The following is a 25,642-nucleotide window of genomic DNA, read 5'->3' as shown; positions in this document are numbered from 1 at the left end:
TGCATGTATGAGGCTGGAGAGCGGTACAATAATGAGAGTCTGCAGGTGACAGTGACGCAGGGTGGAGGTTCTCTGCATGTATGAGGCTGGAGAGCGGTACAATAATGAGAGTCTGCAGGTGACAGTGACGCAGGGTGGAGGTTCTCTGCATGTATGAGGCTGGAGAGCGGTACAATAATGAGAGTCTGCAGGTGACAGTGACGCAGGGTGGAGGTTCTCCGCATGTATGGGGCTGGAGAGCGGTACAGTAATGAGAGTCTGCAGGTGACAGTGACGCAGGGTGGAGGTTCTCTGCATGTATGAGGCTGGAGAGCGGTACAATAATGAGTCTGCAGGTGACAGTGACGCAGGGTGGAGGTTCTCTGCATGTATGGGGCTGGAGAGCGGTACAGTAATGAGAGTCTGCAGGTGACAGTGACGCAGGGTGGAGGTTCTCTGCATTTATGAGGCTGGAGCGCGGTACAATAATGATAGTCTGCAGGTGACAGTGACGCAGGGTGGAGGTTCTCTACATGTATGAGGCTGGAGAGCGGTACAATAATGAGAGTCTGCAGGTGACAGTGACGCAGGGTGGAGGTTCCCTGCATGTATGAGGCTGGAGAGCGGTACAATAATGAGAGTCTGCAGGTGACAGTGACGCAGGGTGGAGGTTCTCTGCATGTATGGGGCTGGAGAGCGGTACAATAATGAGAGTCTGCAGGTGACAGTGACACAGGGTGGAGGTTCTCTGCATGTATGAGGCTGGAGAGCGGTACAATAATGAGTGTCTGCAGGTGACAGTGACGCAGGGTGGAGGTTCTCTGCATGTATGAGGCTGGAGAGTGGTACAATAATGAGAGTCTGCAGGTGACAGTGACGCAGGGTGGAGGTTCTCTGCACGTATGAGGCTGGAGAGCAGTACAATAATGAGTCTGCAGGTGACAGTGACACAGGGTGGAGGTTCTCTGCATGTATGAGGCTGGAGAGCGGTACAATAATGAGAGTCTGCAGGTGACAGTGACGCAGGGTGGAGGTTCTCTGCATGTATGAGGCTGGAGAGCGGTACAATAATGAGAGTCTGCAGGTGACAGTGACGCAGGGTGGAGGTTCTCTGCATGTATGAGGCTGGAGAGCGGTACAATAATGAGAGTCTGCAGGTGACAGTGACGCAGGGTGGAGGTTCTCTGCATGTATGAGGCTGGAGAGCGGTACAATAATGAGAGTCTGCAAGTGACAGTGACGCAGGGTGGAGGTTCTCCGCATGTATGGGGCTGGAGAGCGGTACAGTAATGAGAGTCTGCAGGTGACAGTGACGCAGGGTGGAGGTTCTCTGCATGTATGAGGCTGGAGAGCGGTACAATAATGAGTCTGCAGGTGACAGTGACGCAGGGTGGAGGTTCTCTGCATGTATGGGGCTGGAGAGCGGTACAGTAATGAGAGTCTGCAGGTGACAGTGACGCAGGGTGGAGGTTCTCTGCATTTATGAGGCTGGAGCGCGGTACAATAATGATAGTCTGCAGGTGACAGTGACGCAGGGTGGAGGTTCTCTGCATGTATGAGGCTGTAGAGCGGTATAATAATGAGTGTTTGCAGGTGACAGTGACGCAGGGTGGAGGTTCTCTACATGTATGAGGCTGGAGAGCGGTACAATAATGAGAGTCTGCAGGTGACAGTGACGCAGGGTGGAGGTTCCCTGCATGTATGAGGCTGGAGAGCGGTACAATAATGAGAGTCTGCAGGTGACAGTGACACAGGGTGGAGGTTCTCTGCATGTATGAGGCTGGAGAGTGGTACAGTAATGAGTGTCTGCAGGTGACAGTCACGCAGGGTGGAGGTTCTCTGCATGTATGAGGCTGGAGAGTGGTACAATAATGAGAGTCTGCAGGTGACAGTGACGCAGGGTGGAGGTTCTCTGCACGTATGAGGCTGGAGAGCAGTACAATAATGAGAGTCTGCAGGTGACAGTGACGCAGGGTGGAGGTTCTCTGCATGTATGAGGCTGGAGAGCGGTACAATAATGAGAGTCTGCAGGTGACAGTGACGCAGGGTGGAGATTCCTTGCAAGTCTGGGGCTGGAGAGCGGTACAATAATGAGAGTCTGCAGGTGACAGTGACGCAGGGTGGAGGTTCTCTGCATGTATGAGGCTGGAGAGCGGTACAATAATGAGAGTCTGCAGGTGACAGTGACACAGGGTGGAGGTTCTCCGCATGTATGAGGCTGGAGAGCGGTACAATAATGAGAGTCTGCAGGTGACAGTGACGCAGGCTGGAGGTTCTCTGCATGTATGAGGCTGGAGAGCGGTACAATAATGAGAGTCTGCAGGTGACAGTGACGCAGGGTGGAGGTTCTCTGCATGTATGAGGCTGGAGAGCGGTACAATAATGAGAGTCTGCAGGTGACAGTGACGCAGGCTGGAGGTTCTCTGCATGTATGAGGCTGGAGAGCGGTACAATAATGAGTCTGCAGGTGACAGTGACACAGGGTGGAGGTTCTCTGCATGTATGGGGCTGGAGAGCGGTACAATAATGAGAGTCTGCAGGTGACAGTGACGCAGGGTGGAGGTTCTCTGCATGTATGAGGCTGGAGAGCGGTACAATAATGAGAGTCTCCAGGTGACAGTGACGCAGGGTGGAGGTTCTCTGCATGTATGAGGCTGGAGAGCGGTACAATAATGAGAGTCTGCAGGTGACAGTGACACAGGGTGGAGGTTCTCTGCATGTATGGGGCTGGAGAGCGGTACTATAATGAGAGTCTGCAGGTGACAGTGACGCAGGGTGGAGGTTCTCTGCATGTATGAGGCTGGAGAGCGGTACAATAATGAGAGTCTCCAGGTGACAGTGACGCAGGGTGGAGGTTCTCTGCATGTATGAGGCTGGAGAGCGGTACAATAATGAGAGTCTGCAGGTGACAGTGACGCAGGGTGGAGGTTCTCTGCATGTATGAGGCTGGAGAGCGGTACAATAATGAGAGTCTCCAGGTGACAGTGACGCAGGGTGGAGGTTCTCTGCATGTATGAGGCTGGAGAGCGGTACAATAATGAGAGTCTCCAGGTGACAGTGACGCAGGGTGGAGGTTCTTTGCATGTATGAGGCTGGAGAGCGGTACAATAATGAGTCTGCAGGTGACAGTGACGCAGGGTGGAGGTTCTCTGAATGTATGATGCTGGAGAGCGGTACAATAATGAGAGTCTGCAGGTGGCAGTGACACAGGGTTGGAGGTTCTCTGCATGTATGAGGCTGGAGAGCGGTACAATAATGAGAGTCTGCAGGTGACAGTGACGCAGGGTGGAGGTTCTCTGCATGTATGAGGCTGGAGAGCTGTACAATAATGAGAGTCTGCAGGTGACAGTGATGCAGGGTGGAGGTTCTCTGCATGTATGAGGCTGGAGAGCGGTACAATAATGAGAGTCTGCAGGTGACAGTGACACAGGATGGAGGTTCTCTGCATGTATGAGGCTGGAGAGCGGTACAATAATGAGTCTGCAGGTGACAGTGACGCAGGGTGGAGGTTCTCTACATGTATGAGGCTGGAGAGCGGTACAATAATGAGAGTCTGCAGGTGACAGTGACGCAGGGTGGAGGTTCTCTGCATGTATGAGGCTGGAGAACGGTACAATAATGAGAGTCTGCAGGTGACAGTGACGCAGGGTGGAGGTTCTCTGCATGTATGGGGCTGGAGAGCGGTACAATAATGAGAGTCTGCAGGTGACAGTGACGCAGGGTGGAGGTTCTCTGCATGTATGGGGCTGGAGAGCGGTACAATAATGAGAGTCTGCAGGTGACAGTGACCCAGGGTGGAGGTTCTCTGCATGTATGAGGCTGGAGAGCGGTACAATAATGAGAGTCTCCAGGTGACAGTGACGCAGGGTGGAGGTTCTCTGCATGTATGAGGCTGGAGAGCGGTACAATAATGAGTCTGCAGGTGACAGTGACACAGGGTGTAGGTTCTCTGCATGTATGAGGCTGGAGAGCGGTACAATAATGAGAGTCTGCAGGTGACAGTGACGCAGGGTGGAGGTTCTCTGCATGTATGAGGCTGGAGAGCGGTACAATAATGAGAGTCTGCAGGTGACAGTGACGCAGGGTGGAGGTTCTCTGCATGTATGAGGCTGGAGAGCGGTACAATAATGAGAGTCTGCAGGTGACAGTGACGCAGGGTGGAGGTTCTCTGCATGTATGAGGCTGGAGAGCGGTACAATAATGAGAGTCTGCAGGTGACAGTGACGCAGGGTGGAGGTTCTCCGCATGTATGGGGCTGGAGAGCGGTACAGTAATGAGAGTCTGCAGGTGACAGTGACGCAGGGTGGAGGTTCTCTGCATGTATGAGGCTGGAGAGCGGTACAATAATGAGTCTGCAGGTGACAGTGACGCAGGGTGGAGGTTCTCTGCATGTATGGGGCTGGAGAGCGGTACAGTAATGAGAGTCTGCAGGTGACAGTGACGCAGGGTGGAGGTTCTCTGCATTTATGAGGCTGGAGCGTGGTACAATAATGATAGTCTGCAGGTGACAGTGACGCAGGGTGGAGGTTCTCTACATGTATGAGGCTGGAGAGCGGTACAATAATGAGAGTCTGCAGGTGACAGTGACGCAGGGTGGAGGTTCCCTGCATGTATGAGGCTGGAGAGCGGTACAATAATGAGAGTCTGCAGGTGACAGTGACGCAGGGTGGAGGTTCTCTGCATGTATGAGGCTGGAGAGCGGTACAATAATGAGAGTCTGCAGGTGACAGTGACACAGGGTGGAGGTTCTCTGCATGTATGGGGCTGGAGAGCGGTACTATAATGAGAGTCTGCAGGTGACAGTGACGCAGGGTGGAGGTTCTCTGCATGTATGAGGCTGGAGAGCGGTACAATAATGAGAGTCTCCAGGTGACAGTGACGCAGGGTGGAGGTTCTCTGCATGTATGAGGCTGGAGAGCGGTACAATAATGAGAGTCTGCAGGTGACAGTGACGCAGGGTGGAGGTTCTCTGCATGTATGAGGCTGGAGAGCGGTACAATAATGAGAGTCTCCAGGTGACAGTGACGCAGGGTGGAGGTTCTCTGCATGTATGAGGCTGGAGAGCGGTACAATAATGAGAGTCTCCAGGTGACAGTGACGCAGGGTGGAGGTTCTTTGCATGTATGAGGCTGGAGAGCGGTACAATAATGAGTCTGCAGGTGACAGTGACGCAGGGTGGAGGTTCTCTGAATGTATGATGCTGGAGAGCGGTACAATAATGAGAGTCTGCAGGTGGCAGTGACACAGGGTGGAGGTTCTCTGCATGTATGAGGCTGGAGAGCGGTACAATAATGAGAGTCTGCAGGTGACAGTGACGCAGGGTGGAGGTTCTCTGCATGTATGAGGCTGGAGAGCTGTACAATAATGAGAGTCTGCAGGTGACAGTGATGCAGGGTGGAGGTTCTCTGCATGTATGAGGCTGGAGAGCGGTACAATAATGAGAGTCTGCAGGTGACAGTGACACAGGATGGAGGTTCTCTGCATGTATGAGGCTGGAGAGCGGTACAATAATGAGTCTGCAGGTGACAGTGACGCAGGGTGGAGGTTCTCTACATGTATGAGGCTGGAGAGCGGTACAATAATGAGAGTCTGCAGGTGACAGTGACGCAGGGTGGAGGTTCTCTGCATGTATGAGGCTGGAGAACGGTACAATAATGAGAGTCTGCAGGTGACAGTGACGCAGGGTGGAGGTTCTCTGCATGTATGGGGCTGGAGAGCGGTACAATAATGAGAGTCTGCAGGTGACAGTGACGCAGGGTGGAGGTTCTCTGCATGTATGGGGCTGGAGAGCGGTACAATAATGAGAGTCTGCAGGTGACAGTGACGCAGGGTGGAGGTTCTCTGCATGTATGAGGCTGGAGAGCGATACAATAATGAGAGTCTGCAGGTGACAGTGACGCAGGGTGGAGGTTCTCTGCATGTATGAGGCTGGAGAGCGGTACAATAATGAGTCTGCAGGTGACAGTGACACAGGGTGGAGGTTCTCTGCATGTATGAGGCTGGAGAGCGGTACAATAATGAGAGTCTGCAGGTGACAGTGACGCAGGGTGGAGGTTCTCTGCATGTATGAGGCTGGAGAGCGGTACAATAATGAGAGTCTGCAGGTGACAGTGACGCAGGGTGGAGGTTCTCTGCATGTATGAGGCTGGAGAGCGGTACAATAATGAGAGTCTGCAGGTGACAGTGACGCAGGGTGGAGGTTCTCTGCATGTATGAGGCTGGAGAGCGGTACAATAATGAGAGTCTGCAGGTGACAGTGACGCAGGGTGGAGGTTCTCCGCATGTATGGGGCTGGAGAGCGGTATAGTAATGAGAGTCTGCAGGTGACAGTGACGCAGGGTGGAGGTTCTCTGCATGTATGAGGCTGGAGAGCGGTTCAATAATGAGTCTGCAGGTGACAGTGACGCAGGGTGGAGGTTCTCTGCATGTATGGGGCTGGAGAGCGGTACAGTAATGAGAGTCTGCAGGTGACAGTGACGCAGGGTGGAGGTTCTCTGCATTTATGAGGCTGGAGCGCGGTACAATAATGATAGTCTGCAGGTGACAGTGACGCAGGGTGGAGGTTCTCTACATGTATGAGGCTGGAGAGCGGTACAATAATGAGAGTCTGCAGGTGACAGTGACGCAGGGTGGAGGTTCCCTGCATGTATGAGGCTGGAGAGCGGTACAATAATGAGAGTCTGCAGGTGACAGTGACGCAGGGTGGAGGTTCTCTGCATGTATGGGGCTGGAGAGCGGTACAATAATGAGAGTCTGCAGGTGACAGTGACGCAGGGTGGAGGTTCTCTGCATGTATGAGGCTGGAGAGCGGTACAATAATGAGAGTCTGCAGGTGACAGTGACACAGGGTGGAGGTTCTCTGCATGTATGAGGCTGGAGAGCGGTACAATAATGAGAGTCTGCAGGTGACAGTGACGCAGGGTGGAGATTCCTTGCAAGTCTGGGGTTGGAGAGCGGTACAATAATGAGAGTCTGCAGGTGACAGTGACGCAGGGTGGAGGTTCTCTGCATGTATGAGGCTGGAGAGCGGTACAATAATGAGAGTCTGCAGGTGACAGTGACGCAGGGTGGAGGTTCTCTGCATGTATGAGGCTGGAGAGCGGTACAATAATGAGAGTCTGCAGGTGACAGTGACGCAGGGTGGAGGTTCTCTGCATGTATGGGGCTGGAGAGCGGTACAATAATGAGAGTCTGCAGGTGACAGTGACGCAGGGTGGAGGTTCTCTGCATGTATGAGGCTGGAGAGCGGTACAATAATGAGAGTCTGCAGGTGACAGTGACACAGGGTGGAGGTTCTCTGCATGTATGAGGCTGGAGAGCGGTACAATAATGAGAGTCTGCAGGTGACAGTGACGCAGGGTGGAGATTCCTTGCAAGTCTGGGGCTGGAGAGCGGTACAATAATGAGAGTCTGCAGGTGACAGTGACGCAGGGTGGAGGTTCTCTGCATGTATGAGGCTGGAGAGCGGTACAATAATGAGAGTCTGCAGGTGACAGTGACACAGGGTGGAGGTTCTCTGCATGTACGGGGCTGGAGAGCGGTACTATAATGAGAGTCTGCAGGTGACAGTGACGCAGGGTGGAGGTTCTCTGCATGTATGAGGCTGGAGAGCGGTACAATAATGAGAGTCTCCAGGTGACAGTGACGCAGGGTGGAGGTTCTCTGCATGTATGAGGCTGGAGAGCGGTACAATAATGAGAGTCTGCAGGTGACAGTGACGCAGGGTGGAGGTTCTCTGCATGTATGAGGCTGGAGAGCGGTACAATAATGAGAGTCTCCAGGTGACAGTGACGCAGGGTGGAGGTTCTCTGCATGTATGAGGCTGGAGAGCGGTACAATAATGAGAGTCTCCAGGTGACAGTGACGCAGGGTGGAGGTTCTCTGCATGTATGAGGCTGGAGAGCGGTACAATAATGAGAGTCTCCAGGTGACAGTGACGCAGGGTGGAGGTTCTTTGCATGTATGAGGCTGGAGAGCGGTACAATAATGAGTCTGCAGGTGACAGTGACGCAGGGTGGAGGTTCTCTGCATGTATGAGGCTGGAGAGCGGTACAATAATGAGAGTCTGCAGGTGGCAGTGACACAGGGTGGAGGTTCTCTGCATGTATGAGGCTGGAGAGCGGTACAATAATGAGAGTCTGCAGGTGACAGTGACGCAGGGTAGAGGTTCTCTGCATGTATGAGGCTGGAGAGCTGTACAATAATGAGAGTCTGCAGGTGACAGTGATGCAGGGTGGAGGTTCTCTGCATGTATGAGGCTGGAGAGCGGTACAATAATGAGAGTCTGCAGGTGACAGTGACACAGGATGGAGGTTCTCTGCATGTATGAGGCTGGAGAGCGGTACAATAATGAGTCTGCAGGTGACAGTGACGCAGGGTGGAGGTTCTCTACATGTATGAGGCTGGAGAGCGGTACAATAATGAGAGTCTGCAGGTGACAGTGACGCAGGGTGGAGGTTCTCTGCATGTATGAGGCTGGAGAACGGTACAATAATGAGAGTCTGCAGGTGACAGTGACGCAGGGTGGAGGTTCTCTGCATGTATGGGGCTGGAGAGCGGTACAATAATGAGAGTCTGCAGGTGACAGTGACGCAGGGTGGAGGTTCTCTGCATGTATGGGGCTGGAGAGCGGTACAATAATGAGAGTCTGCAGGTGACAGTGACGCAGGGTGGAGGTTCTCTGCATGTATGAGGCTGGAGAGCGGTACAATAATGAGAGTCTCCAGGTGACAGTGACGCAGGGTGGAGGTTCTCTGCATGTATGAGGCTGGAGAGCGGTACAATAATGAGTCTGCAGGTGACAGTGACACAGGGTGGAGGTTCTCTGCATGTATGAGGCTGGAGAGCGGTACAATAATGAGAGTCTGCAGGTGACAGTGACGCAGGGTGGAGGTTCTCTGCATGTATGAGGCTGGAGAGCGGTACAATAATGAGAGTCTGCAGGTGACAGTGACGCAGGGTGGAGGTTCTCTGCATGTATGAGGCTGGAGAGCGGTACAATAATGAGAGTCTGCAGGTGACAGTGACGCAGGGTGGAGGTTCTCTGCATGTATGAGGCTGGAGAGCGGTACAATAATGAGAGTCTGCAGGTGACAGTGACGCAGGGTGGAGGTTCTCCGCATGTATGGGGCTGGAGAGCGGTACAGTAATGAGAGTCTGCAGGTGACAGTGACGCAGGGTGGAGGTTCTCTGCATGTATGAGGCTGGAGAGCGGTACAATAATGAGTCTGCAGGTGACAGTGACGCAGGGTGGAGGTTCTCTGCATGTATGGGGCTGGAGAGCGGTACAGTAATGAGAGTCTGCAGGTGACAGTGACGCAGGGTGGAGGTTCTCTGCATTTATGAGGCTGGAGCGCGGTACAATAATGATAGTCTGCAGGTGACAGTGACGCAGGGTGGAGGTTCTCTACATGTATGAGGCTGGAGAGCGGTACAATAATGAGAGTCTGCAGGTGACAGTGACGCAGGGTGGAGGTTCCCTGCATGTATGAGGCTGGAGAGCGGTACAATAATGAGAGTCTGCAGGTGACAGTGACGCAGGGTGGAGGTTCTCTGCATGTATGGGGCTGGAGAGCGGTACAATAATGAGAGTCTGCAGGTGACAGTGACACAGGGTGGAGGTTCTCTGCATGTATGAGGCTGGAGAGCGGTACAATAATGAGTGTCTGCAGGTGACAGTGACGCAGGGTGGAGGTTCTCTGCATGTATGAGGCTGGAGAGTGGTACAATAATGAGAGTCTGCAGGTGACAGTGACGCAGGGTGGAGGTTCTCTGCACGTATGAGGCTGGAGAGCAGTACAATAATGAGAGTCTGCAGGTGACAGTGACGCAGGGTGGAGGTTCTCTGCATGTATGAGGCTGGAGAGCGGTACAATAATGAGAGTCTGCAGGTGACAGTGACGCAGGGTGGAGATTCCTTGCAAGTCTGGGGCTGGAGAGCGGTACAATAATGAGAGTCTGCAGGTGACAGTGACGCAGGGTGGAGGTTCTCTGCATGTATGAGGCTGGAGAGCGGTACAATAATGAGAGTCTGCAGGTGACAGTGACACAGGGTGGAGGTTCTCCGCATGTATGAGGCTGGAGAGCGGTACAATAATGAGAGTCTGCAGGTGACAGTGACGCAGGCTGGAGGTTCTCTGCATGTATGAGGCTGGAGAGCGGTACAATAATGAGAGTCTGCAGGTGACAGTGACGCAGGGTGGAGGTTCTCTGCATGTATGAGGCTGGAGAGCGGTACAATAATGAGAGTCTGCAGGTGACAGTGACGCAGGCTGGAGGTTCTCTGCATGTATGAGGCTGGATAGCGGTACAATAATGAGAGTCTGCAGGTGACAGTGACACAGGGTGGAGGTTCTCTGCATGTATGGGGCTGGAGAGCGGTACAATAATGAGAGTCTGCAGGTGACAGTGACGCAGGGTGGAGGTTCTCTGCATGTATGAGGCTGGAGAGCGGTACAATAATGAGAGTCTGCAGGTGACAGTGACGCAGGGTGGAGGTTCTCTGCATGTATGAGGCTGGAGAGCGGTACAATAATGAGAGTCTGCAGGTGACAGTGACACAGGATGGAGGTTCTCTGCATGTATGAGGCTGGAGAGCGGTACAATAATGAGTCTGCAGGTGACAGTGACGCAGGGTGGAGGTTCTCTACATGTATGAGGCTGGAGAGCGGTACAATAATGAGAGTCTGCAGGTGACAGTGACGCAGGGTGGAGGTTCTCTGCATGTATGAGGCTGGAGAACGGTACAATAATGAGAGTCTGCAGGTGACAGTGACGCAGGGTGGAGGTTCTCTGCATGTATGGGGCTGGAGAGCGGTACAATAATGAGAGTCTGCAGGTGACAGTGACGCAGGGTGGAGGTTCTCTGCATGTATGGGGCTGGAGAGCGGTACAATAATGAGAGTCTGCAGGTGACAGTGACGCAGGGTGGAGGTTCTCTGCATGTATGAGGCTGGAGAGCGGTACAATAATGAGAGTCTCCAGGTGACAGTGACGCAGGGTGGAGGTTCTCTGCATGTATGAGGCTGGAGAGCGGTACAATAATGAGTCTGCAGGTGACAGTGACACAGGGTGGAGGTTCTCTGCATGTATGAGGCTGGAGAGCGGTACAATAATGAGAGTCTGCAGGTGACAGTGACGCAGGGTGGAGGTTCTCTGCATGTATGAGGCTGGAGAGCGGTACAATAATGAGAGTCTGCAGGTGACAGTGACGCAGGGTGGAGGTTCTCTGCATGTATGAGGCTGGAGAGCGGTACAATAATGAGAGTCTGCAGGTGACAGTGACGCAGGGTGGAGGTTCTCTGCATGTATGAGGCTGGAGAGCGGTACAATAATGAGAGTCTGCAGGTGACAGTGACGCAGGGTGGAGGTTCTCCGCATGTATGGGGCTGGAGAGCGGTACAGTAATGAGAGTCTGCAGGTGACAGTGACGCAGGGTGGAGGTTCTCTGCATGTATGAGGCTGGAGAGCGGTACAATAATGAGTCTGCAGGTGACAGTGACGCAGGGTGGAGGTTCTCTGCATGTATGGGGCTGGAGAGCGGTACAGTAATGAGAGTCTGCAGGTGACAGTGACGCAGGGTGGAGGTTCTCTGCATTTATGAGGCTGGAGCGCGGTACAATAATGATAGTCTGCAGGTGACAGTGACGCAGGGTGGAGGTTCTCTACATGTATGAGGCTGGAGAGCGGTACAATAATGAGAGTCTGCAGGTGACAGTGACGCAGGGTGGAGGTTCCCTGCATGTATGAGGCTGGAGAGCGGTACAATAATGAGAGTCTGCAGGTGACAGTGACGCAGGGTGGAGGTTCTCTGCATGTATGGGGCTGGAGAGCGGTACAATAATGAGAGTCTGCAGGTGACAGTGACACAGGGTGGAGGTTCTCTGCATGTATGAGGCTGGAGAGCGGTACAATAATGAGTGTCTGCAGGTGACAGTGACGCAGGGTGGAGGTTCTCTGCATGTATGAGGCTGGAGAGTGGTACAATAATGAGAGTCTGCAGGTGACAGTGACGCAGGGTGGAGGTTCTCTGCACGTATGAGGCTGGAGAGCAGTACAATAATGAGAGTCTGCAGGTGACAGTGACGCAGGGTGGAGGTTCTCTGCATGTATGAGGCTGGAGAGCGGTACAATAATGAGAGTCTGCAGGTGACAGTGACGCAGGGTGGAGATTCCTTGCAAGTCTGGGACTGGAGAGCGGTACAATAATGAGAGTCTGCAGGTGACAGTGACGCAGGGTGGAGGTTCTCTGCATGTATGAGGCTGGAGAGCGGTACAATAATGAGAGTCTGCAGGTGACAGTGACACAGGGTGGAGGTTCTCCGCATGTATGAGGCTGGAGAGCGGTACAATAATGAGAGTCTGCAGGTGACAGTGACGCAGGCTGGAGGTTCTCTGCATGTATGAGGCTGGAGAGCGGTACAATAATGAGAGTCTGCAGGTGACAGTGACGCAGGGTGGAGGTTCTCTGCATGTATGAGGCTGGAGAGCGGTACAATAATGAGAGTCTGCAGGTGACAGTGACGCAGGCTGGAGGTTCTCTGCATGTATGAGGCTGGATAGCGGTACAATAATGAGAGTCTGCAGGTGACAGTGACACAGGGTGGAGGTTCTCTGCATGTATGGGGCTGGAGAGCGGTACAATAATGAGAGTCTGCAGGTGACAGTGACGCAGGGTGGAGGTTCTCTGCATGTATGAGGCTGGAGAGCGGTACAATAATGAGAGTCTGCAGGTGACAGTGACGCAGGGTGGAGGTTCTCTGCATGTATGAGGCTGGAGAGCGGTACAATAATGAGAGTCTGCAGGTGACAGTGACGCAGGGTGGAGGTTCTCTGCATGTATGAGGCTGGAGAGCGGTACAATAATGAGAGTCTGCAGGTGACAGTGACGCAGGGTGGAGGTTCTCTGCATGTATGGGGCTGGAGAGCGGTACTATAATGAGAGTCTGCAGGTGACAGTGACGCAGGGTGGAGGTTTTCTGCATGTATGGGGCTGGAGAGCGGTACAATAATGAGAGTCTCCAGGTGACAGTGACGCAGGGTGGAGGTTCTCTGCATGTATGAGGCTGGAGAGCGGTACAATAATGAGAGTCTGCAGGTGACAGTGACGCAGGGTGGAGGTTCTCTGCATGTATGAGGCTGGAGAGCGGTACAATAATGAGAGTCTCCAGGTGACAGTGACGCAGGGTGGAGGTTCTCTGCATGTATGAGGCTGGAGAGCGGTACAATAATGAGAGTCTCCAGGTGACAGTGACGCAGGGTGGAGGTTCTTTGCATGTATGAGGCTGGAGAGCGGTACAATTATGAGTCTGCAGGTGACAGTGACGCAGGGTGGAGGTTCTCTGAATGTATGATGCTGGAGAGCGGTACAATAATGAGAGTCTGCAGGTGACAGTGACGCAGGGTGGAGGTTCTCTGCATGTATGAGGCTGGAGAGCGGTACAATAATGAGAGTCTGCAGGTGACAGTGACGCAGGGTGGAGGTTCTCTGCATGTATGAGGCTGGAGAGCGGTACAATAATGAGTCTGCAGGTGACAGTGACGCAGGGTGGAGGTTCTCTACATGTATGAGGCTGGAGAGCGGTACAATAATGAGAGTCTGCAGGTGACAGTGACGCAGGGTGGAGGTTCTCTGCATGTATGAGGCTGGAGAACGGTACAATAATGAGAGTCTGCAGGTGACAGTGACGCAGGGTGGAGGTTCTCTGCATGTATGGGGCTGGAGAGCGGTACAATAATGAGAGTCTGCAGGTGACAGTGACGCAGGGTGGAGGTTCTCTGCATGTATGGGGCTGGAGAGCGGTACAATAATGAGAGTCTGCAGGTGACAGTGACGCAGGGTGGAGGTTCTCTGCATGTATGAGGCTGGAGAGCGGTACAATAATGAGAGTCTCCAGGTGACAGTGACGCAGGGTGGAGGTTCTCTGCATGTATGAGGCTGGAGAGCGGTACAATAATGAGTCTGCAGGTGACAGTGACACAGGGTGGAGGTTCTCTGCATGTATGAGGCTGGAGAGCGGTACAATAATGAGAGTCTGCAGGTGACAGTGACGCAGGGTGGAGGTTCTCTGCATGTATGAGGCTGGAGAGCGGTACAATAATGAGAGTCTGCAGGTGACAGTGACGCAGGGTGGAGGTTCTCTGCATGTATGAGGCTGGAGAGCGGTACAATAATGAGAGTCTGCAGGTGACAGTGACGCAGGGTGGAGGTTCTCTGCATGTATGAGGCTGGAGAGCGGTACAATAATGAGAGTCTGCAGGTGACAGTGACGCAGGGTGGAGGTTCTCCGCATGTATGGGGCTGGAGAGCGGTACAATAATGAGAGTCTGCAGGTGACAGTGACGCAGGGTGGAGGTTCTCTGCATGTATGAGGCTGGAGAGCGGTACAATAATGAGAGTCTGCAGGTGACAGTGACGCAGGGTGGAGGTTCTCTGCATGTATGAGGCTGGAGAGCGGTACAATAATGAGAGTCTGCAGGTGACAGTGACGCAGGGTGGAGGTTCTCTGCATGTATGAGGCTGGAGAACGGTACAATAATGAGAGTCTGCAGGTGACAGTGACGCAGGGTGGAGGTTCTCTGCATGTATGGGGCTGGAGAGCGGTACAATAATGAGAGTCTGCAGGTGACAGTGACGCAGGGTGGAGGTTCTCTGCATGTATGGGGCTGGAGAGCGGTACAATAATGAGAGTCTGCAGGTGACAGTGACGCAGGGTGGAGGTTCTCTGCATGTATGAGGCTGGAGAGCGGTACAATAATGAGAGTCTCCAGGTGACAGTGACGCAGGGTGGAGGTTCTCTGCATGTATGAGGCTGGAGAGCGGTACAATAATGAGTCTGCAGGTGACAGTGACACAGGGTGGAGGTTCTCTGCATGTATGAGGCTGGAGAGCGGTACAATAATGAGAGTCTGCAGGTGACAGTGACGCAGGGTGGAGGTTCTCTGCATGTATGAGGCTGGAGAGCGGTACAATAATGAGAGTCTGCAGGTGACAGTGACGCAGGGTGGAGGTTCTCTGCATGTATGAGGCTGGAGAGCGGTACAATAATGAGAGTCTGCAGGTGACAGTGACGCAGGGTGGAGGTTCTCTGCATGTATGAGGCTGGAGAGCGGTACAATAATGAGAGTCTGCAGGTGACAGTGACGCAGGGTGGAGGTTCTCCGCATGTATGGGGCTGGAGAGCGGTACAGTAATGAGAGTCTGCAGGTGACAGTGACGCAGGGTGGAGGTTCTCTGCATGTATGAGGCTGGAGAGCGGTACAATAATGAGTCTGCAGGTGACAGTGACGCAGGGTGGAGGTTCTCTGCATGTATGGGGCTGGAGAGCGGTACAGTAATGAGAGTCTGCAGGTGACAGTGACGCAGGGTGGAGGTTCTCTGCATTTATGAGGCTGGAGCGCGGTACAATAATGATAGTCTGCAGGTGACAGTGACGCAGGGTGGAGGTTCTCTACATGTATGAGGCTGGAGAGCGGTACAATAATGAGAGTCTGCAGGTGACAGTGACGCAGGGTGGAGGTTCCCTGCATGTATGAGGCTGGAGAGCGGTACAATAATGAGAGTCTGCAGGTGACAGTGACGCAGGGTGGAGGTTCTCTGCATGTATGGGGCTGGAGAGCGGTACAATAATGAGAGTCTGCAGGTGACAGTGACACAGGGTGGAGGTTCTCTGCATGTATGAGGCTGGAGAGCGGTACAATAATGAGTGTCTGCAGGTGACAGTGACGCAGGGTGGAGGTTCTCTGCATGTATGAGGCTGGAGAGTGGTACAATAATGAGAGTCTGCAGGTGACAGTGACGCAGGGTGGAGGTTCTCTGCACGTATGAGGCTGGAGAGCAGTACAATAATGAGAGTCTGCAGGTGACAGTGACGCAGGGTGGAGGTTCTCTGCATGTATGAGGCTGGAGAGCGGTACAATAATGAGAGTCTGCAGGTGACAGTGACGCAGGGTGGAGATTCCTTGCAAGTCTGGGACTGGAGAGCGGTACAATAATGAGAGTCTGCAGGTGACAGTGACGCAGGGTGGAGGTTCTCTGCATGTATGAGGCTGGAGAGCGGTACAATAATGAGAGTCTGCAGGTGACAGTGACACAGGGTGGAGGTTCTCCGCATGTATGAGGCTGGAGAGCGGTACAATAATGAGAGTCTGCAGGTGACAGTGACGCAGGCTGGAGGTTCTCTGCATGTATGAGGCTGGAGAGCGGTACAATAATGAGAGTCTGCAGGTGACAGTGACGCAGGGTGGAGGTTCTCTGCATGTATGAGGCTGGAGAGCGGTACAATAATGAGAGTCTGCAGGTGACAGTGACGCAGGCTGGAGGTTCTCTGCATGTATGAGGCTGGATAGCGGTACAATAATGAGAGTCTGCAGGTGACAGTGACACAGGGTGGAGGTTCTCTGCATGTATGGGGCTGGAGAGCGGTACAATAATGAGAGTCTGCAGGTGACAGTGACGCAGGGTGGAGGTTCTCTGCATGTATGAGGCTGGAGAGCGGTACAATAATGAGAGTCTGCAGGTGACAGTGACGCAGGGTGGAGGTTCTCTGCATGTATGAGGCTGGAGAGCGGTACAATAATGAGAGTCTGCAGGTGACAGTGACGCAGGGTGGAGGTTCTCTGCATGTATGAGGCTGGAGAGCGGTACAATAATGAGAGTCTGCAGGTGACAGTGACGCAGGGTGGAGGTTCTCTGCATGTATGGGGCTGGAGAGCGGTACTATAATGAGAGTCTGCAGGTGACAGTGACGCAGGGTGGAGGTTTTCTGCATGTATGGGGCTGGAGAGCGGTACAATAATGAGAGTCTCCAGGTGACAGTGACGCAGGGTGGAGGTTCTCTGCATGTATGAGGCTGGAGAGCGGTACAATAATGAGAGTCTGCAGGTGACAGTGACGCAGGGTGGAGGTTCTCTGCATGTATGAGGCTGGAGAGCGGTACAATAATGAGAGTCTCCAGGTGACAGTGACGCAGGGTGGAGGTTCTCTGCATGTATGAGGCTGGAGAGCGGTACAATAATGAGAGTCTCCAGGTGACAGTGACGCAGGGTGGAGGTTCTTTGCATGTATGAGGCTGGAGAGCGGTACAATTATGAGTCTGCAGGTGACAGTGACGCAGGGTGGAGGTTCTCTGAATGTATGATGCTGGAGAGCGGTACAATAATGAGAGTCTGCAGGTGACAGTGACGCAGGGTGGAGGTTCTCTGCATGTATGAGGCTGGAGAGCGGTACAATAATGAGAGTCTGCAGGTGACAGTGACGCAGGGTGGAGGTTCTCTGCATGTATGAGGCTGGAGAGCGGTACAATAATGAGTCTGCAGGTGACAGTGACGCAGGGTGGAGGTTCTCTACATGTATGAGGCTGGAGAGCGGTACAATAATGAGAGTCTGCAGGTGACAGTGACGCAGGGTGGAGGTTCTCTGCATGTATGAGGCTGGAGAACGGTACAATAATGAGAGTCTGCAGGTGACAGTGACGCAGGGTGGAGGTTCTCTGCATGTATGGGGCTGGAGAGCGGTACAATAATGAGAGTCTGCAGGTGACAGTGACGCAGGGTGGAGGTTCTCTGCATGTATGGGGCTGGAGAGCGGTACAATAATGAGAGTCTGCAGGTGACAGTGACGCAGGGTGGAGGTTCTCTGCATGTATGAGGCTGGAGAGCGGTACAATAATGAGAGTCTCCAGGTGACAGTGACGCAGGGTGGAGGTTCTCTGCATGTATGAGGCTGGAGAGCGGTACAATAATGAGTCTGCAGGTGACAGTGACACAGGGTGGAGGTTCTCTGCATGTATGAGGCTGGAGAGCGGTACAATAATGAGAGTCTGCAGGTGACAGTGACGCAGGGTGGAGGTTCTCTGCATGTATGAGGCTGGAGAGCGGTACAATAATGAGAGTCTGCAGGTGACAGTGACGCAGGGTGGAGGTTCTCTGCATGTATGAGGCTGGAGAGCGGTACAATAATGAGAGTCTGCAGGTGACAGTGACGCAGGGTGGAGGTTCTCTGCATGTATGAGGCTGGAGAGCGGTACAATAATGAGAGTCTGCAGGTGACAGTGACGCAGGGTGGAGGTTCTCCGCATGTATGGGGCTGGAGAGCGGTACAGTAATGAGAGTCTGCAGGTGACAGTGACGCAGGGTGGAGGTTCTCTGCATGTATGAGGCTGGAGAGCGGTACAATAATGAGTCTGCAGGTGACAGTGACGCAGGGTGGAGGTTCTCTGCATGTATGGGGCTGGAGAGCGGTACAGTAATGAGAGTCTGCAGGTGACAGTGACGCAGGGTGGAGGTTCTCTGCATTTATGAGGCTGGAGCGCTGTACAATAATGATAGTCTGCAGGTGACAGTGACGCAGGGTGGAGGTTCTCTACATGTATGAGGCTGGAGAGCGGTACAATAATGAGAGTCTGCAGGTGACAGTGACGCAGGGTGGAGGTTCCCTGCATGTATGAGGCTGGAGAGCGGTACAATAATGAGAGTCTGCAGGTGACAGTGACGCAGGGTGGAGGTTCTCTGCATGTATGGGGCTGGAGAGCGGTACAATAATGAGAGTCTGCAGGTGACAGTGACACAGGGTGGAGGTTCTCTGCATGTATGAGGCTGGAGAGCGGTACAATAATGAGTGTCTGCAGGTGACAGTGACGCAGGGTGGAGGTTCTCTGCATGTATGAGGCTGGAGAGTGGTACAATAATGAGAGTCTGCAGGTGACAGTGACGCAGGGTGGAGGTTCTCTGCACGTATGAGGCTGGAGAGCAGTACAATAATGAGAGTCTGCAGGTGACAGTGACGCAGGGTGGAGGTTCTCTGCATGTATGAGGCTGGAGAGCGGTACAATAATGAGAGTCTGCAGGTGACAGTGACGCAGGGTGGAGATTCCTTGCAAGTCTGGGGCTGGAGAGCGGTACAATAATGAGAGTCTGCAGGTGACAGTGACGCAGGGTGGAGGTTCTCTGCATGTATGAGGCTGGAGAGCGGTACAATAATGAGAGTCTGCAGGTGACAGTGACACAGGGTGGAGGTTCTCCGCATGTATGAGGCTGGAGAGCGGTACAATAATGAGAGTCTGCAGGTGACAGTGACGCAGGCTGGAGGTTCTCTGCATGTATGAGGCTGGAGAGCGGTACAATAATGAGAGTCTGCAGGTGACAGTGACGCAGGGTGGAGGTTCTCTGCATGTATGAGGCTGGAGAGCGGTACAATAATGAGAGTCTGCAGGTGACAGTGACGCAGGCTGGAGGTTCTCTGCATGTATGAGGCTGGATAGCGGTACAATAATGAGAGTCTGCAGGTGACAGTGACACAGGGTGGAGGTTCTCTGCATGTATGGGGCTGGAGAGCGGTACAATAATGAGAGTCTGCAGGTGACAGTGACGCAGGGTGGAGGTTCTCTGCATGTATAAGGCTGGAGAGCGGTACAATAATGAGAGTCTGCAGGTGACAGTGACGCAGGGTGGAGGTTCTCTGCATGTATGAGGCTGGAGAGCGGTACAATAATGAGAGTCTGCAGGTGACAGTGACGCAGGGTGGAGGTTCTCTGCATGTATGAGGCTGGAGAGCGGTACAATAATGAGAGTCTGCAGGTGACAGTGACGCAGGGTGGAGGTTCTCTGCATGTATGGGGCTGGAGAGCGGTACTATAATGAGAGTCTGCAGGTGACAGTGACGCAGGGTGGAGGTTTTCTGCATGTATGGGGCTGGAGAGCGGTACAATAATGAGAGTCTCCAGGTGACAGTGACGCAGGGTGGAGGTTCTCTGCATGTATGAGGCTGGAGAGCGGTACAATAATGAGAGTCTGCAGGTGACAGTGACGCAGGGTGGAGGTTCTCTGCATGTATGAGGCTGGAGAGCGGTACAATAATGAGAGTCTCCAGGTGACAGTGACGCAGGGTGGAGGTTCTCTGCATGTATGAGGCTGGAGAGCGGTACAATAATGAGAGTCTCCAGGTGACAGTGACGCAGGGTGGAGGTTCTTTGCATGTATGAGGCTGGAGAGCGGTACAATTATGAGTCTGCAGGTGACAGTGACGCAGGGTGGAGGTTCTCTGAATGTATGATGCTGGAGAGCGGTACAATAATGAGAGTCTGCAGGTGACAGTGACGCAGGGTGGAGGTTCTCTGCATGTATGAGGCTGGAGAGCGGTACAATAATGAGAGTCTGCAGGTGACAGTGACGCAGGGTGGAGGTTCTCTGCATGTATGAGGCTGGAGCGCGGTACAATAATGAGTCTGCAGGTGACAGTGACGCAGGGTGGAGGTTCTCTACATGTATGAGGCTGGAGAGCGGTACAATAATGAGAGTCTGCAGGTGACAGTGACGCAGGGTGGAGGTTCTCTGCATGTATGAGGCTGGAGAACGGTACAATAATGAGTGTCTGCAGGTGACAGTGACGCAGGGTGGAGGTTCTCTGCATGTATGGGGCTGGAGAGCGGTACAATAATGAGAGTCTGCAGGTGACAGTGACGCAGGGTGGAGGTTCTCTGCATGTATGAGGCTGGAGAGCGGTACAATAATGAGAGTCTCCAGGTGACAGTGACGCAGGGTGGAGGTTCTCTGCATGTATGAGGCTGGAGAGCGGTACAATAATGAGTCTGCAGGTGACAGTGACACAGGGTGGAGGTTCTCTGCATGTATGAGGCTGGAGAGCGGTACAATAATGAGAGTCTGCAGGTGACAGTGACGCAGGGTGGAGGTTCTCTGCATGTATGAGGCTGGAGAGCGGTACAATAATGAGAGTCTGCAGGTGACAGTGACGCAGGGTGGATGTTCTCTGCATGTATGGGGCTGGAGAGCGGTACAATAATGAGAGTCTGCAGGTGACAGTGACGCAGGGTGGAGGTTCTCTGCATGTATGAGGCTGGAGAGCGGTACAATAATGAGAGTCTGCAGGTGACAGTGACGCAGGGTGGATGTTCTCTGCATGTATGGGGCTGGAGAGCGGTACAATAATGAGAGTCTGCAGGTGACAGTGACGCATGGTGGAGGTTCTCTACATGTATGAGGCTGAAGAGCGGTACAATAATGAGAGTCTGCAGGTGACAGTGACGCAGGGTGGAGGTTCTCTGCATGTATGAGGCTGGAGAGCGGTACAATAATGAGAGTCTGCAGGTGACAGTGACGCAGGGTGGAGGTTCTCTGCATGTATGGGGCTGGAGAGCGGTACAGTAATGAGAGTCTGCAGGTGACAGTGACGCAGGGTGGAGGTTCTCTGCATGTATGAGGCTGGAGAGCGGTACAATAATGAGAGTCTGCAGGTGACAGTGACGCAGGGTGGAGGTTCTCTGCATGTATGAGGCTGGAGAGCGGTACAATAATGAGAGTCTGCAGGTGACAGTGACGCAGGGTGGAGGTTCTCTGCATGTATGAGGCTGGAGAGCGGTACAATAATGAGAGTCTGCAGGTGACAGTGACGCAGGGTGGAGATTCCTTGCAAGTCTGGGGCTGGAGAGCGGTACAATAATGAGAGTCTGCAGGTGACAGTGACGCAGGGTGGAGATTCCTTGCAAGTCTGGGGCTGCATTTCAGCAAATAGAGGGGGAAATTTACTAAGCTCCCGATTTTGACCGAGATGCCGTTTTTTCATCAAAGTGTCATCTCGGTAATTTACTAAGCACTAATCACGGCAGTGATGAGGGCATTCGTAATTTTTTGCAAGTCCAAGTAAAAAATTACGAATGAATACACCATCGGTCAAAACGCTCAGCGGTGACGTCACTTTAGGTCAACCGCAGGGCAGAAAGTTCCCAGCATTGGTTACAATGTAGCGCATAGGCGCTACATTGTAACACTGCCGTGTGCTGCCTGTCAGTGAGGACAAGAGCACACAGCTGATCAGGAGAGTGCTACAACGTGGCGCTCCCTGATTGGCTGAAGAAACCCACTTAGACAGAAGTCAAAGTGGGTTTCTGGCATTCGTGGAAAGGTGACCCATGTGCAAACATGGGTCCCCTTTCAGTTCGTGGTCGGGACACCGTTTTGTTATTTTTTTCAAGTACGTGGATTACCCCTGGATTTCCCGAGGAGCCTGGACCCCTGGATCTCGTGAGTATAATTTCTTCAACAGGTACCCCTTGGATTCTACAGGAGAAGAGGACCGACCTGCGTGGGAACTTAAGGTAAGTATGTACCGTATTTGCCGGCGTATAAGACGACTGGGCGTATAAGACGACCCCCAACATTTCCACTCAAAATATAGAGTTTGTTATATACTCGCCGTATAAGACTACCCCCTTCCACACACCAAATAAAACGTAAAAGAACATCAGATTTGTGACATACTGTATATTATGACCTGATAAGAGATTTGGATAGGGAGTATTTATCAAGGTATGCATAAGAAGGGGGGAGGGGGCGAGGAGAAAGTTGTAAAATGTATAAAAGTATACCCCTGTGTGCATTTAGTGTTACCGGTTTCACATGAGTGCCATTAGTATTAGTATTAGTGCCATTACAGTACCTGTCATTGTCACCATTGTACGGCCACAACGCGACTGCAGCGCCTCCGGCCAGTCCCTGCATCTCCCTGTAATTGGCACTAGTGACCCGCCGCGGCCGCACTGGATATCGCGCGATACTGGATGGTGAGTAGAATGAGGTGGGCGGGCATCGGGAGGCCACTATGGGCACCGGGCGAGTATCGGAAGGCCACTATGGCAGCTATGTCTATCCCAACTGAAGTGCACCCGGCGTATAAGACGACCCCCCCACTTGGAGGCATGTTTTTCAGGGCAAAAAAGTAGTCTTATACGCCAGCAAATACTGTATGTATGTGTGTATGTATGTAATAAAATTATACTTTCACGGTGTGTGTGTCTTGTCTTTTTTTGGGTATTTTTTTAGTAATAGTACTACAGGTACCAGCGGGCCCGTTTTTCCGCCGCATGCTGGTACTTGTGGTTCTCCAAGTACCAGCATGCGGGGGAGGCTTGCTGGGACTTGTAGTACTGCTACTAAAAACAATATCTTTTCTTTCACAACAAAGGCTATCAGCCCCCCCATCCGCAGCCCATTGGATGGGGGGGACAGCCTCGGGCTTCACCCCTGGCCCTTGGGTGGCTGGGGGGGGGGACCCCTTGATTGAAGGGGTCCCCACTCCCCCAGGGTACCCCGGCCAGGGGTGAATAGTTGGATTTTTGATGCCACGGCCGCAGGGCACTATATAAAAGTGACCCCCGGCTGTGGCATTATCTGTCCAGCTAGTGGAGCCCGGTGCTGGTTTTAAAAATACGGGGGACCCCTACTCTTTTTGTCCCCCGTATTTTTGGGACCAGGACCAGGCGCAGAGCCCGATGCTGGTTGCTTAAATATGGGGGAACCCCTGTCATTTTTTTCCCCATATTTTTGCAACCAGGATCGGCTCAAAGAGCCCGAGGCTGGTTATGCTTAGGAGGGGGGACCCCACGCATTTTTATTTTTTATTTTACATTGTTTAATTAAAAAAAAAAAAAAAAATGAACCCCAGCACGGATCACACAGATCCGGCCGAGATTGATTGTAAAAAAAGTCGGCAGTGTTTTGCTAATCACTGCCGTAAAAATATAAAAAAAAACACGAATGACATCGACATCGGAAGAAAAGAAAAACCCGAATACGACAGCTTAGTAAATTAGTCGTAATCAATTCAAAAAGTTGCAGTTTTACACTTTCGATGTCATTCGTGATTGAACTTTGACCTTTTTTCGGAAATTACGAATGTTAGTAAATTTACCCCAGAGTTGGGGATTTTGTCAGGATTAGTGGAGTCTTCAATGCTAAGAAATATAGGCAGGTACTTATCCAGCATGCAATACCATCAGGGAGGTGTTTGATTGGCTCAAAATGTATTCTGCAGCAAGACAATGACCCCAAACATACAGCCAATGGCCCTCATTCCGAGTTGTTCGCTCGCAAGGCGAATGTAGCAGAGTTACACACGCTAAGCCGCCGCCTACTGGGAGTGAATATTAGCTTCTTAAAATTGCGACCGACGTACGCGCAATATTGCGATTACAAACGAGTTAGCAGTTTCTGAGTAGCTTCAGACTTACTCTGCCTGTGCGATCAGTTCAGTGCTTTTCGTTCCTGGCTGACGTCATAAACACACCCAGCGTTCGCCCAGGCACTCCCACCGTTTCTCCGGCCACTCCTGCGTTTTTTCCGGAAACGGTAGCGTTTCCAGCCACACGCCCCTAAAACGCCGTGCATCCGCCCAGTAACACCCATTTCCTGTCAATCACAATGCGAACGTCGGAGCGATGAAAATGCCGTGAGTAAACTTACTTTCATCATAGTAAAGTTACTTGGCGCAGTCGCAGTGCGAACATTGCGCATGCGCACTAAGAGAATTCTCACTGCGATGCGATGAAAAACTCAGAGCGAACAACTCGGAATGAGGGCCAATGTCATTAAGAACTTTCTTCAGCGTTAAGAAGAACAAGGAGTCCTGGAAGTGATGATATGGCCCCACAGAGCCCTGATCTCAACATCATCAAGGCTGTCTGGGATTACTTCAAGAGAGAAGGATTTGACAAGCCTACATCCACAGAAGATCTGTGGTTAGTTCTCCAAGATGTTAGGAACGACCTCCCTGCCGAGTCCCTTCAAAAACTGTGTGCAAGTGTACCTAGAAGAACTGATGCAGGTTTAAAAGCAAAGGATGGTTACACCAAATATTGATTTGATTTAGATTTCCCTTCTGTCCATTGACTTTGGATTTTTGTAATTGATCGAAATAAACTATTAACACTTCTATTTTTGAAAGAACTTTTACTGTGCAGCTTTTTCCACACCTGCCTAAAAGTTTTGCACATTACTGTGTGTGTGTGTGTGTGTATATATATATATATATATATATATATATATATGTACAGATTCCCCCACACCCTTAAGTACACTATGTTTAGTCCTTGTTGGTACAGGTCATGTGTGTATGAGTGTGTGTGTGTATGTGTGTCTCTGCATACTGACCGCATGCGCCGTTCTTCTTTCAGGTTCTTTCCCTCGGTTGTGGCTTTGACTCTCTTTATTTCCGGATGTGTGGAAAGGTGCCAGCAAAAACATCTTTCTGGGAAGTAGATTTTCCTCCGGTGATTCAGCGGAAATGTCGTCTAATCGAAGCAACAGAGCCCCTAAATGTCCTGCTGGGTAATAACTGGGTCTCTAGTGAGAAAGGTAAGAGAATATGTCACATCCATATACCGTCTGTCTTGTAAAGGAGAATGCATGGTAGGACACTTATCTAGTGAAGGAATGACCTGTATACTTTCTGCTGACCAGTGGCGTAATTAGGGTTATTGGAGCCCAGGCCAAGATCAATAATGGCAAACCACCTAGAAAGGAAAGTATGTGCGCACGCAACCGGCGCGCACTGAAAAAAATGGCCATGGCCACACACCAAAAGGGGGCGGGGACACTGAAAATGGGATGTGCCAACATGACACGCCAGCTGTTTCATGTTATACTGGGAACATTCTTTTCTATTCCACATGCACCATCATCATCTCCTACATAAATAGGTGTCACTGTGTATAAAGATGTCAGGTGTGTACGTACAGATGTAGGTGCAGTGTGTATAAAGATGTCAGGTGTGTACGTACAGATGTAGGTGCAGTGTGTATAAAGATGTCAGGTGTATACGTACAGATGTAGGTGCAGTGTGTATAAAGATGTCAGGTGTGTACGTACAGATGTA

The 25,642-nt window shown here is 52.2% G+C and overlaps 1 protein-coding gene across 2 annotated transcripts in view; it reads left to right on the top strand.

Annotated features, from left to right (window-relative positions):
* The window catches only part of LCMT2 (leucine carboxyl methyltransferase 2), an 850,582-nt gene that overhangs the window by 141,801 nt on the left and 683,139 nt on the right, over nucleotides 1-25,642 (top strand). For both annotated transcript variants that reach the window (XM_063950787.1, XM_063950788.1), the window contains exon 5: nucleotides 24,942-25,122. In XM_063950787.1, coding sequence (XP_063806857.1) covers nucleotides 24,942-25,122 — 181 coding nt within the window. The remainder of the gene's footprint in view (nucleotides 1-24,941; nucleotides 25,123-25,642) is intronic.

The sequence above is a fragment of the Pseudophryne corroboree genome, chromosome 2, assembly GCF_028390025.1.
Source record: "Pseudophryne corroboree isolate aPseCor3 chromosome 2, aPseCor3.hap2, whole genome shotgun sequence".
Classification (NCBI taxonomy): domain Eukaryota; kingdom Metazoa; phylum Chordata; class Amphibia; order Anura; family Myobatrachidae; genus Pseudophryne; species Pseudophryne corroboree.
This window is presented reverse-complemented; position numbering and strand designations above follow the sequence as displayed.